Genomic DNA, 14,589 nt, shown 5'->3' on the forward strand with positions numbered 1-14,589 from the left:
AGGCCGAGGCAGGTGGATCACGAGGTCAGGAGTTCAAGACCAGCCTGGCCAACATGGTGAAACCCCGTCTCTACTAAAAATACAAAAAATACCTGGGTGTGGTGGTGGGTGCCTGTAACCCCAGCTACTCGGGAGGCTGAGGCAGAAGAATGGCATGAACCTGGGAGGTGGAGGTTGCAGTAAGCCGAGATCGTACCATTGCACTCCAGCCTGGGTGACAGGGTAAGACTCCATCTCAAAAAAAAAAAAAAAAGAAATTTTGTAAGAACTTTTGATCCTTAAAAGTACATAGGCTGAGGCAGTGGCTCATGCTTGTAGTTCCAGCATTTGGGAAGGCCAAGGTGAGCAGATCTCTTGAGCCCAGGAGTTTGAGAGCAGCCTGGGCAACAAGCCAAAACCCCATTTTTATAAAAATTAGCCAAGCATGGTGGCACCCACCTATAGTCCCAGCTACTGGGGAGGTTGAGGTGGGAGGATTACTTGAGCCTGGAGATCAAGGCTGAGTGAGCCAAGATCATGCTGCACACCACTGCACTCCAGTCTGGGCGACAGGGTGAGGCTATCAGAGTGAGACTCTGTCTCAAAAAAAAAAAAAAAAAACCGTTGAGGCTAGGTGTGATGGCTCATTGTAATCCCAGCACTTTGGGAGACACAAGGCAGGAAGATCACATGAGCCCCGGAGTTCGAGACCAGCCTGGGCAATATAGAAAGACCTCGTCTCTACATATAAAAGAGAGAGAGGGAAATATTATCGGTCTTAAATTAATAACTTTGAGACACCTGTGCTTTTTTACATTGTTATTGAGGTATAACTATCTACAGTAAAGTACACTAATCTTAAGTGTATAGCTTGATGAATGTTAACAATAGTTACACCTATGTAACTGCTATCCAGATCAAAATGTAAAATATTTTCAACATCCCAGAAGGCTCCTTTGCATACCTTCCCAGTCAGCCTTGATCCATTGCCTGTTTCTGAGATGCATAAAGTGAAGTAATATTGTATATAGTTTTTTGTGTCTGACTGCTTTGTTCAATATTTTGTCTGTTACCTTCACTGAAGTTGTTACATGTGATTACTTACTTTTCAAAAAGTTTAAATGTTCACATTTCAGTTGGTTTTTGGAATCTTCTTTCAAAAAAGAAGGTAATCCTCATCCTCACACAAGTGCAGGCTGTTTATCTTCAACAGTTGGAAATCACTGTAGAGGAAGTATTTATGTATCTTAGTCTACATTGTACTATATGATTATGTCTAATGTCTAGTTATATTCATTAATAAGACGATTTCCCCCTTTTTTTTTATTATACAAGTTGAGATTGGGAGTGTGTTGGGGGCGCTTTTGATATGTGGTAGCTAAGTTTTTACATAATGTTAAATAATCTTATTCCTTGTCTTTATTAGTTATGCAGAAGGGGTTAAAAGATAACTTTGCTGATGTCCAGGTCTCTGTAGTTGATTGCCCTGATTTGACTAAGGAACCCTTTACCTTTCCTGTAAAAGGTAAGCAATTTTTGCAATTAGCTTTTGTTTTTTAGTCTAAATATTTTTTTTAAACTAGAATTATTTTTAAGGACATCTTAAATTATCTACAAATAAAGGATATTGTCACAACATTTAGGCTAAATTGTGCCAAATTTCTGTGCTCACTCTTCTGATATTAATTTCATTTCATACTCTTGTGGAAAAGGATTATGTTTTATGCAGTTACGTAACCTTTACAGATTATAGAATAGATATCCAATAGGTTAGAATTCTTTGTATCACATGAGAGTTTTGCTTTTAGTTGCTCAGACTGTTATGGAAACTGATTTTAATTTTTATGATTTTATTTATTCAAGACCAGAAGGGATCCTAAAAGCCTTGTATTTGAATAATCTATTAAAACTAATCCTTCAACAAATTTGCCAAGTGAGCATCCACTGTTTGAAGTGAGAAGGAAGGGAAATTAGTATTAGGAGAATAAAATAATTTGTCAGTGTGATAGATATTTATTTGATGTTTCAGTTTTTACAATAACACCACAAGGTAAGTAGTAGCCCTGGTTTATAGATGAGAAAACTGAAAAGGAGAGAGGCTAGATAAGCTCAGTGTAAATCATAATCAGGATTCAAATGCAAGTCTGTCTCTTTCCAAAGTCTAACCCTCTCCCGTTATACCCTGTTATGATGAGGAATTTGAGAATAAGCACTCAAAGTGTTCTTTTTATTATGTAATTAACATCTTTGCTAAAAAGGAGTTTGCCATAGAAATTCTGGACTCCAGTTCTGTCTTAAACCTGACTTTGAGATACATTAACATGGGGGCATTTGAATTGAATGTTTTTGGGGGGCCTTTCTAGCTTAATCTTTTATTTTAAGTAGAGCTGTAAATTCTAGACGGCTTGTGTACCATATGGCAATGTCTTTTAACCTCTTCAAAGCATTTAGCATCCTTTTTTTTTTTTTTTTTTGAGACGGAGTCTCGCTCTGTCACCCAGGCTGGAGTGCAGTGGTGCGATCTCGGCTCACTGCAAGTGCCGCCTCCCAGCTTCACACCATTCTCCTGCTTCAACCTCCTGAGTAGCTGGGACTACAGCCCCCCGCCACCACAACCAGCTAATTTTTTTGTATTTTTAGTAGAGACGGGGTTTCACCATATTAATCAGGATGGTCTCGATCTCCTGACCTCGTGATCTGCCCACCTCGGCCTCCCAAAGTGCTGGGATTACAGTCATGAACCACTGTACCCAGCTAGCATAATACTTCTTTATAGTTTTCTTTTCTTTTTTTTTTTTTTTTGGAGACAGAGTCTCGCTCTGTCACCAGGCTGGAGTTCAGTGGCATGATCACAGCTCACTGCAACCTCCGCCTCCCGGGTTCAAGCAATTCTCATACCTCAGCCTGCCGAGTAGCTGAGACTACAGGCACATGCCACAACGCCTGGCTAATTTTTTGTATTTTTGGTAGAGATGAGGTTTCACCGTATTAACCAGGATGGTCTCAATCTCCTGACCTCATGATATGCCCACCTCGGCCTCCCAAAGTGCTGGGATTACAGGCGTGAGCCACTGCCTAAGAATTTACATTCTATTAGAACAAAATATTTTAAATTAAAAATTAAAAAACAATTTTAGACAAAAAAAAAAACAAAAACCACCCCAAAATAGATTTTTTTAAAGAAATAAGGCGTTAAAAACATTATAGAAACCTTACCCAATCCAAACTTTGGCCCCAGTTCTAACCCTTGCCCTTGCCTTGTATTACCTTTATGCCACCAACTATATAAGCCATGCTTGGTTATGATGATATTAGAGACACAGGTAGTTAAAACAGGACAGGGGTTCTAGCTACTTATGTCTTCCAATCCCTGTTATTTGTAAAACTTTATGAGAATGGAGAAGTTATGTACTGTTAATAAATTAAATTCATGTCTTCTGGCATTTTATTATTAAATTAGATGTTTGCCTATTTTTAAGATGGCTTGTGTTTTTGTTTTTTGGTTTTTTTTTTTAGGCATCTGTGGGAAAACTAGAATTGCAGAAGTAGGAGGTGTGCCTTACTTATTGCCTCTTGTAAACCAAAGAAAAGTAAGTACTTTTACTCTACATGTTCACATGAAGATTGTAGAAGTTGGGTTGATTACTCTGTTTATTATTAGAAGACCTGTTGATCAATTGGCAAGGAAGTGCTAATGGATCAATAATAAAAGGTAAACTAGGGACTTTCTACAAGTTGTGACTTAAATAATATTTTTTCTTCTTTTATAGGTTTATGATCTGAATAAAATTGCAAAAGAAATCAAGCTGCCTGGAGCTTTTATTCTTGGAGCAGGAGCAGGTCCATTTCAGACTCTCGGGTTCAATTCTGAGGTCAGCATGTATAAGAAAATAATTTTACTTTATTGATTTGACATTTGATTTGTCTTTTTGCTTTTAGTGCCAAAAATCCTACTTTCTGAGTGAATTATAAGTCTCTCTGCAGGTTTAATACTGCTTGATATAGATTTCTGCTATAGCACACACTCCAGCTGGACTAACTATAATGGAGTACTAACTTATAGTTTTAGATTTTCTTAGGTTATAGGTTCAGCCTTAGATAAATGCAGGGTTCTATGGTATTCTGTTGAAGGTTCTGGATTATAAAACATTTATAGTCTTACAGGATTCCTAATTTCTCTATAAATCCTTGCTTTGGGTATGCAGGCAGCTTTGGATTAGAAGGTGAATGGAACATTGGTGATCTAGTCAACTTCTTCAAGACCAAATAGTAGGAAACCATCACAATAGTATGATGGTTATTTATAAAAGTTAATAGTTATTACTAATATACATTATTACCATATGAAAATATTACTGTTTCTTTGAATCTCATGAATACAAGACTTAAGTCTGCTCATTCTCTCATAACATCTTCAGATATGACTAATAGTCATACAAGTTCTTTGCAGAAACATTAATACAATTTGCCTAGTGTTCAAGTTAGGGAAAAAAGTTTAAAATTTAAAATAAGATATTTAATGCAAGTTATAGATACACTGTAAGAAATACTATAAATATCTTTTTTTTTTTCTTTTTTTTTTTTGAGACAGAGCCTCACTCTGTCGCCATGCTGAAGTGCAGTGGCGCGATCTTGGCTCACTGCAACCTCCACCTCCCAGGTTCAAGCAATTCTTTTGCCTCAGCCTCCTGAGTAGCTGGGACTACAGGCACACGCCACCACGCCCAGCTAATTTTTGTATTTTTAGTAGAGATGGGGTTTCACCATGTTGGCCAAGATGGCCTTGATCTCTTGACCTCATGTTCTGCCCCCCTTGGCCTCCCAAAGTGCTGGGATTACAGGCGTGAGCCACAGCGCCCGGCCTATAAATATCTTATAAAATGTTTTTCAAGCCGGGCGCGGTGGCTCAAGCCTGTAATCCCAGCACTTTGGGAGGCCGAGACGGGCAGATCACGAGGTCAGGAGATCGAGACCAGCCTGGCTAACACGGTGAAACCCCGTCTCTACTAAAAAATACAAAAAACTAGCCGGGCGAGGTGGCGGGCGCCCGTAGTCCCAGCTACTCGGGAGGCTGAGGCAGGAGAATGGCATAAACCCGGGAGGCAGAGCATGCAGTGAGCTGAGATGCGGCCACTGCACTCCAGCCTGGGCGACAGAGCGAGACTCCATCTCAAAAAAAAAAAAATGTTTTTCAAGTTTTTTATGTCTAAAATTAAATATTATGTATTGTATGTTCTCTTATTAGGACTTGAACTGAAATGCCTTAAAAGGATTAAATGTTTTATAACATTATTCAAGATATTCTCTTTGTAGAGATACAAAGATTGACTAATTGCCTCACTTTCTTTTCAGTTTATGCCAGTTATTCAGACAGAAAGTGAACACAAGCCTCCTGTGAATGGTAGTTACTTTGCCCATGTAAACCCTGCAGATGGAGGGTGCCTCCTGGAGAAATACAGTGAGAAACGTCATGATTTTGAGTGTGCATTACTGGCTAATCTTTTTGCCAGTGAGGGCCAACCTGGCAAGGTGATTTTGTCCATAAAAATACAATATTCCCTAAATGTTCTCAGATAGCTAAAAATGTGAACTTTTGCTGCCACAAATATGGTTTGCTAAGAAAATTAGAGCTTCCCACTTTGGGAGGCCAAGCTGGGTGGATAACTTGAGGTCAACTTGAGGTCAGGAGTTCAAGACCAGCCTGACCAGCATGGTGAAACCCCATCTGTACCAAAAAATACAAAAATTAGCAGGGTGTGGTGGTGTGTGCCTGTCGTCCCAGCTACTCAGGGGGCTGAGGTGAGAGAATCACTCAGACTCGGAAGGCAGAGGTTGCAGTGAGCCAAGATCATGCCACTGCACTCCAGTGTGGGCCACTGAGTGAGACTCTGTCTCAAAAAAAAAAGAAAATTAGAGCTTCCTAAGTCAAAGCTCTTTAACCCAGTAATGAAAGATTCAGAGAGTACGAAAGGCAGAGCAAAAGTCATCTTTCAAACTAAGGTTAAGAATAATATGGCTGGAGGCCGGGTGCGGTGGCTTACGACTGTAATCCCAGCACTTTGGGAGGCCGAGGTGGGTGGATCACCTGAGGTCAAGAGTTTGAGACCAATCTGGCCAACATGGTGAAACCTCATCTCTACTAAAAATACTAAAATTAGACAGGGAAGGTGGCACACGCCTGTAGTCCCAGCTACTTGGGAGGCTGAGACAGGAGAATTGCTTGAACCTGGGAGACAGAGGTTGCAGTGAGCCAAAATCGCACCATTGCACTCCAGCCTGGGCAACAAAGCAAGACTCTGTCTCAAAAATAAAAAAAAAAAAGAATAGTACGACTGGCACAATGGCTCATGCCTGTAATTCCAGTCCTTTGAGAGTCCAAAGCTGGAGGATCACTTAAGTCTGGCAGTTTCAGACCAGCCTGGGCAACATAGCAAGACCCTGTCTCAAAAAAAAAAAAAAAATTTGTGTTTTTAATTAGCCAGATGTGGTACATGCCTATAGTCCTAGCTACTCAGGAGGCAGGAGGATCCCTTGTGCCCAAGTGTTTGAGGCTGCAACAAGCTATGATCACACCACTGCACTCCTACCTGGGTGACAGCAAGACCTGTCTCAAAAAAAAAAAACAGAAGACTACTTAGTAAGGAAGACCTTTTTCTATGAACTAAAAGGTAATAGAACATTAATTTGGGGAGTAAGTGAGTCATCTGCATGAACCATACAGCTAAAATAAATAATGCCTACTTACAGGTAGTAAATAGGTTATTTGTTTCTGATGAATCATACATTGCTCTAGATAGAAATGGTGGTAGCAAAAAGTAAGGAAAACTAATGCCGTACTTCATATTTACTTCCTGTTATTACACAAAAAGATGATTTCAGTGTTAGCTTTTGTGAAGACTCTCCAGTTTTGTAAGTAGAGATAGCCTCTTCGACTACTTTGAGATAAGAGATTGAGAAGTGAAAATACTTAACTTCCAGGTTGTGGAGATGATATAGTACAGATTTTTAAGGGGAGTGAGAAAATGTAATCATATTCTCCTCATCCCCACTTACCAAAGGTTAATTCATTTAACGCAGGTAATTCTCAATCTTTGACTGCCTTGACACACATGTTAAGAGTCTCTAGAGTTCAGTGTAGGACTTGTCTACACTGAGAAACTTGTCTTTCTCAGTTTCTCAGTTCAAGAAAGCATGCTTAAGACTTTATAATATAAATTACATATAACTGATATGTACGTGTGTGTGTGTATACATATGTATATATGATTGAGCAAGACTCACGGGATTGCGACATCTCAACTCAGGTCTGGGGGCTCTATGCAAAGAACAGAATATTTGTTTGATAGCATTAAATTATATAATGTTTTACTTCGGTAGTTATTTTGCAGCATAGTCAATGATACGCATCTTTGTGTCCTCTATAGGTAATTGAGGTGAAAGCCAAAAGAAGAACTGGACCACTTAACTTTGTGACTTGTATGAGACAGACCCTGGAAAAACATTATGGAAATAAGCCTGTAGGAATGGGAGGTACTTTCATAATTCAGAAGGGAAAAGTGAAGTCTCACATTATGGTAAGAGCCCATGTGTGCACACATGCATGAAGGAGTTTGTATGTGTGCACATGTTTAAGATCTCAGGATTTTTTTTTTTTTTAACGGAACCTTGCTCTGTTGCCCACACTGGAGTGCAGTGGCACGATCTTGGCTCACTGCAACCTCCACCTCCCGGATTCAAGGGATTCTTCTGCCTCAGCCTGCTGAGTAGCTGGGATTATAGGCATGCAGCACCACGCTGGGCTTATTTTGTAGTTTTAGTGGAGACAAGGTTTTGCCACATTGGCCAGACTGGTGTCGAACTCCTGACCTAGGCTGATCCACCCGCCTCAGCCTCCCAAGGTGCTGGGATGACAGATGTGAAACACTGCGCTGGGCCAGATCTTAAAATTGTAAGGTATATGTTGGGAATTCTACATTCAAAGACACTCTAAACAAATCCTTTTTACTATGATTGTATTACTTTAAAATTTAAATGATAATATTGTAAATCAGATTGTAAGATAATGTTTTTATCCGTGTTAATATATTAGAACTTTATTTTGGATATGTTTGTTTTTAAGATCAAGATAAATTCAAGGCCTGCAAAATGACTCATGCATGTAATCCCAGCACTTTGGGAGGCCAAGGTGGGAGGACCGCCAGGAATTCAAAACCAGCCTGGTCAACATAGTGATGATGGCAGCGGCAGGCTGTCTGGAGTGGCTGCAGCAGGGAGGCACAGCTGAGGCTACACGTTCCATGGAGCGGGTGGGAGCTGAAGACAAGTGGGAGTCCCGCCCCTTCCGAGTTGGTGCTGGAGCTCCCTTGGTGCCGCTGCAATCGCCCAAGCCATGGCTGTGGTCCCTGGCATCCCTCTTCTCTCCCGGCTGGAACAGGCGAGAGCCCCATCTTCCCAGGCACAGCTGCAGCAGCTCAAACCCGTGGCTGCAGACCTGGGCCTCCTACTCCACGGAGTAGGCAGGAGCCCTGCCTTCTCCACGCAGCTGCAGCTGCCCAAACGGTGGCTGCGGACCTAGGCATTCCTGCTTTCTTCGGGGTCTGGGAAGGCCCCCACTGCTCTTACAGGTTTGGAAATGCCTGCTCCCACTGCCTGGCTTCTCCCTGCTGTCAGCACCTGCTCCGATCCAGGAGCAAAGTCAGGCAGAGCCTGGTTGCTGTCACAGCCCAGCCAGATGTGCACACACTCAGGGCACTGCTGATACACCAGCCTCCTGCCGCCCCGGCCCCTTCTGAATTTTGGGCGCTGACACGAGCATAGAAGGGAAGCTGAGCGAGGGCTGAGGGCAGCTCTGCACTGGCCTTCAGGCACCCCTTGGCACCTACAGCCTGGATTCCATGATTGGCAGCAGGAGGCAGACAGGTTTAGGAGGAGAAGGGGGCGGGTTTCCAGTAAGGCCCTGCCTTCAGGCCAGGGGGCCAGCTGCCAATCCCACACACCATAGTGGAAACTTGTGCCTTTTCCAGGCCCACCGTGATCATCCCACTGCACTCCAGCCTGAGTAACAGAGCCAGACCCTGTCAGGAAACAACAGATGCTGGAGAGGTTGTGGAAAAATAGGAACGCTTTTACACTGTTCGTGGGAGTATAAATTAGTTCAACCATTGTGGAAGACAGTGTGGCGATTCTTCAAGGATCTAGAACTGGAAATACCATTTAACCCGGCAATCCCATTACTGGGCATATACCCAAAGGATTATAAATCATTCTACGATAAAGACACATGCACACATATGTTTATTGCAGCACTATACACAATGGCAAAGACTTGGAACTAACCCAAATGTCCATCAATGATAGACTGGATTAAGAAAATGCGGTACCTATACACCACGAAATACTATGCAGTCATGAAAAAGGGTGAATTTATGTCCTTTGCAGGAACATGGATGAAGCTGGAAACCATCATTCTCAGCAAACTATCACAAGATCAAAAAAACCAAACACCACATGTTCTCACTCATAAGTGGGAGTTGAACAGTGGAAACACATGGACACAGGGAGGGGCTGTCTCTTATACACATCTAGATGTGTATAAGAGACAGGGAGAAATACCTAATGTAGGTGACGGGTTGATGGGTGCAGCAAACCACCAGGGCCCGTGTATACCTATGTAACAAAACTACATGTTCTGTACATGTAACCCAGAACTTAAAGTATAATTAAAAATTAATAATAAGTAAATAAAATATATTTTTAAAATTTTTAATTCTTCGTAATATTCAGTATGTTTACCTATATAATTATCTTTTGTTGTAGCCTGCAGAATTTTCTTCCTGCCCCTTGAACTCTGATGAAGAGGTGAATAAATGGTTGCATTTTTATGAGATGAAGGCTCCTTTGGTTTGTCTACCAGTTTTTGTCTCCAGAGACCCAGTAAGTCTGTGTCTGTTTTTTATATTATACTATAATGATAATGCTTGATTTTTAGGATAATCTTTTTTTTTTTTTTTTTTTTTGAGGCGGAGTCTCACTCTGTGGCCAGGCTGGAGTGCAGCGGCAAGATCTGGGCTCACTGCAAGCTCCGCCTCCCGGGTCCCTGCCATTCTCCTGCCTCAGCCTCCCGAGTAGCTGGGACTACAGGCGCCCGCCACCACGCCCGGCTTATTTTTTGTATTTTTTAGTAGAGACAGAGTTTCACTGTGTTAGCCAGAATGGTCTCGATCTCCAGACCTCGTGATCCGCCCGCCTCGACCTCCCAAAGTGCTGGGATTACAGGCGTGAGCCACCACACCTGGCAGGATAATCTTTAAGAACTAGGCAATTTTTGTGGTGGTGTTGTTTTGAGACAGAGTTTCACTCTCGTTGCCCAGGCTAGAGTGCAATGGCACAATCTCAGCTCACTGCAGCCTCCGCCTCCTGGGTTCAAGTGATTGAACTGCCTCAGCCTCCCGGGTAGCTGGGATTACAGGCATGCACCACCGTGCCAGGCTAATTTTTGTATTTTTAGTAGACAGGGTTTCACCACATTGGTCAGGCTGGTCTCACACCCCTGGCCTCAGGTGATCCACCCACCTCTGCCTCCTAAAGTGTTGGGATTACAAGTGTGAGCCACCACGCCCGGCCATGTGGTGGTGTTATTTAAGAATTAGGATAGTCTCTAGAATTATTTTGGAAGATAAGGGAGCTCTTCACCATCCTATAAGTTAGGCAGAGCAGATTTTACCTTTGAGAAAATGAAGGCACAGGCATTTTAAATAACACCCAAAATTATTTTATTAAATAGCAGGTGTAGCTGGGCATGGTGGCATGCCCCAGTATTCTTAGGTACCGAGGAGGCTGACTTGAATCCAGAAGTTTGAGACCAGCCTAGGTAACAGTGTAACCCCCATCTCAAAAAAAATAGTAGAGTCACAACTAGGATTCAGGTCTTCTGTCATCTTGTTTGGTGTTCGTTATATTATAATACTGTACACTAGAAAAAATATTACCAATTCAAAGCAAATACCTACTAAAATATTGGTCTTTTCTTTTTTTTATTTTTTGTGACAGAGTCCCGCTCTGTTCCCCAGGCTGGAGTGCAGTGATGCGATCTCAGCTCACTACAACCTCCGCCTCCTGGGTTCACGCAATCCTCCTGCCTCACCCGCCTGAGTAGCTGGGATTACAGGTGCTCACCACCACACCTGGCTAATTTTTGTATTTTCGGTAGAGACAGGGTTTTGCCATGTTGACCAGGCTGGTCTCAAGCTCCTGACTTCAAGTGATTCGCCCGCCTCAGCCTCCCAAAGTGGTGGGATTACAGGCATGAGCTACTGCGCCTAGCCTGGTCATATCTTTTGATCCAGTGATTACATGTCTAGGATTTTATACTTAAATATATGCATAATTGTGTAAAATTACTAGTTAAAAGGTTATTCATTACAGTGTTGTTGTAGTAGCAAAAGAATTAGAAATAATGCAAATGTCAGTTAAGTTACATACACAGTGGAATACCACGTAAGTCTAAAAGAATGAGGAAGCTCTTTTATGATTTGATATACAAAGATCTCAAAACTATATTGTTACATGAAAAAAAGTTACATGCAGAAAAGTGTGTACAAAATACTACATTTGAGTAAAAATAAAAGTAAATATTTCTGGAAGGATATACAAGAAACTGCTTACATTGGTCAACTGCTAAGAAGGGGTGTAAGTGGTGAGGGCAAAAGAGAGGAAGATACATTTTACTGAATATATCGTTTTGCCCCTTTGAGTTTAGAACATGTGAATGTATTACCTATTTAAAAAATGAAAACTATTGCAACATAAAAAGTTATCCCTTCCCCCTTAAACTCTAATCAATACTTTGAGTACTAACATATTGTTTGTCTGTTATCCTAGGGGTTTGATTTGCGACTGGAGCACACTCATTTTTTCAGTCATCATGGAGAAGGTGGACACTACCATTATGACACTACTCCAGATACAGTGGAATATCTTGGGTACTTCTTACCTGCAGAGTTTCTCTATCGCATTGATCAACCAAAAGAGTCTCATTCAATTGGGCGAGATTAAATCAGCTGATACTTATTTAGAAAAAGAAATCATTAAGGTTAATTAATTGATTGACTCATTAATTGATACTGACATAAAACCAATGGAAATGATCCCAAGGGCCAGGCACAATGGCTCATGCCTATAATCCCAGCACTTTGGGAGGCTGAGGCAGGAGGCACACTGGAGCCCAGGAGTTTGAGACCAGCTTGGGCAACATAGCAAGACCCTGTCTGTTTTTTTAAAAAAGTAAAAAATAGAAGTGATCTCACTACTTAAACCCCATTCTTTTTCACTTCATATGAAAGGATATATTGATAGTATATTCTATATTATTTAATAGATCTGTCTGAGATTAGGAACAAAAATATCTAATTGAGATATTCTTTAATTTTTTACATAGCAACTTTATTTTTTTTAATTCTATAGTATCAGCAAAATCAGTCATGTTTATACCTTGAATATAAACATTAGGAATCATGCAATTATTTCTACTATGTATTTAGTAGTACCTTATATTTGTATAACATTATTACATTTTGCAAATAATTAGTATCACAACTGCTAAGTAGATGTTTCTGAGTATTAGAAAAATCAGTGTTATTACCTGCAGGACATTGAAAAACACTTGAAAAAGATAAAAAGAAAAATCAGTGTTTAGAAATGTTGATAGTTATTGAATCTTTGTATTGAATTTTAAAAATCCATTCTAGTAATCAGAGTATACCTTTTTCTTGAAACAAGGTGGCAGGTGGGGAGCCCTTTACCCTTCTGATGAAGTTAAACCATAGAAGTTTGCAATTTGCCTTTCACAAACATTAGCAGGCCGGGCCTGGTGGCTGAAGCCTGTGATCCCAGCATGTTGGGAGGCCGAGTGGGAGGATTGTCTCAGCCTGGGAGTTTAAGACCAGCCTGGGCACAATGGTGAGACCCCATCTCTATTATTTAAAATTTTTTTCTTTAATAAAAAATAAAAACACAAACATTAGCAACTAGTTGGCTAGCCATAATTCCTCCCTTGTTTCGATTGCCAGTTAGAAGCAATTTTTATTTCACTAGTTATTTGCAAGAGAAGGGATAAAAAAACAGCATCAAAGTGCAACATTGAAGTGAGCTTACTTTAATTTGTAAGTGAGGCTGTTGCTGAACATGACCACTATCCTTGCTGAAATATAAAATTATACTCACTGATTGTAATGGTTGAAATTTTCCTGAATGTTCTTTGAATAATCATTAGCCAAAGATCAACTCTGTAATGGTGCTAATGACAGTCTTGCTAATGTACAAATTTAGGAAGTCTTTAGTACTAAGTACATAATTTTCAAATAATATTTTTTAATTGTCTACTCTGGATGTTAGCTATGTCTTGTGAGTATAAATTCCTATTATTTTAAGCACTATTTTGATGCAAAAAAAATGAATAAAAAATTTAATTTATGATATATTATGTTTCTAATATCTTACCTCCAGACAAAAACAATATTAATACTCTTTCATTTAACAAATATGTATTGAACACCTACCCTGCTCTCTGGAGTGTACACTTCATACAGGCAAGGGCCTTGTTCACAACTGTAGCACTAGTGCCTTTAACAGTGCTAGCAAAGTAGCCACTCGAATGATTATACCAAACACTTCACTAAAGCTGGGGATCTGTCTAGTGCAGAAGACAAACAATAAATATGTAATATGTCAGGTGGTATTAAGTGCTATGAAAAGAAATAAAGCAGTAGGTGAACTGTAAAGGAGGATGCTATTTTTTTGTGGCCATCCCACACTGAGACAAGATGCATTCCACACTCAAAATTTGGTTCAAATGTCCAGACTGATAGCCAGGTTCAGTGGCTCACGCCTGTAATCCTAGCACTTAGGGAGGCCAAGGTAAGAAGATCACTTGAGGCCAGGAGTTCAAGGCCAGCTGGGCAGCATACAGAGACCCCCATCTCTGCAAAAAAAGAAACATTTTTTTTTTAAATTATCTGGGCATGATTGTGCACACCTGTTGTCCCAGCTGCTCAGGAGACTGAGGCATGAGAATCACTTGAGCCCAGAAGTTGGAGGTTGCAGTGAGCTATGATTGTACCATTGCACTGTAGCCTGGGCAACACAGTGAGACCCTGTCTCAAAAAAAAAAAAAGAAAAAATGACTGATGAAGCCACACACACACACCAACAGACTATGAAAGGGTTGTTACTCAGATAAGCTTTCTGGGGAAGGCAGGGCAGCTCCTAAGCAGGATTTAACAACAGGGAAGGAGACTGACTTGGGGTTTTTTGGTGGTTAGAGAGTAGGGCCAGAGTAATGTTTCTTGCATGTGGTTTGAATTTCCCACTGGTATCAAAGAAGGAAATACCCAGGCTTGCTTGCTTTATTTTTTTTTAAGAGATTGTGTCTCACTATGTTGCCCAGACTGGGCTCAAGTCATCTTCCTGCCTCGGCCTCCCAAAGTGCTGGGATTACAGGCATGGGCCACCATATCTGGCAAGCACCCAGGCTTTTTTTTTTTGAAACGGAGTCTCGCTCTGTCGCCCAGGTTGGAGTGCAGTGGTGCCATCTCGGCTCACTGCAAGCTCTGC

The 14,589-nt window shown here is 41.0% G+C and overlaps 1 protein-coding gene across 3 annotated transcripts in view; it reads left to right on the forward strand.

Moving 5' to 3' along the window:
• LOC105550127 (chromosome unknown open reading frame, human C11orf54) overlaps positions 1–13,452 on the forward strand; it is a 21,218-nt gene extending 7,766 nt beyond the window's left edge. For 2 of the 3 annotated variants that reach the window (XM_011995012.1, XM_011995013.1), the window contains 7 exons: positions 1,406–1,504; positions 3,496–3,569; positions 3,750–3,851; positions 5,332–5,508; positions 7,404–7,553; positions 9,796–9,912; positions 11,860–13,452. In XM_011995012.1, coding sequence (XP_011850402.1) covers positions 1,406–1,504; positions 3,496–3,569; positions 3,750–3,851; positions 5,332–5,508; positions 7,404–7,553; positions 9,796–9,912; positions 11,860–12,033 — 893 coding nt within the window. In that variant the 3' untranslated portion in view covers positions 12,034–13,452. The remainder of the gene's footprint in view (positions 1–1,405; positions 1,505–3,495; positions 3,570–3,749; positions 3,852–5,331; positions 5,509–7,403; positions 7,554–9,795; positions 9,913–11,859) is intronic. The other variant, XM_011995014.1, reaches the window with a different exon arrangement.
• The last annotated feature ends 1,137 nt before the right edge of the window (positions 13,453–14,589 follow it).

This window comes from Mandrillus leucophaeus, unplaced genomic scaffold (assembly GCF_000951045.1).
Source record: "Mandrillus leucophaeus isolate KB7577 unplaced genomic scaffold, Mleu.le_1.0 Scaffold465, whole genome shotgun sequence".
NCBI classification, from domain to species: domain Eukaryota; kingdom Metazoa; phylum Chordata; class Mammalia; order Primates; family Cercopithecidae; genus Mandrillus; species Mandrillus leucophaeus.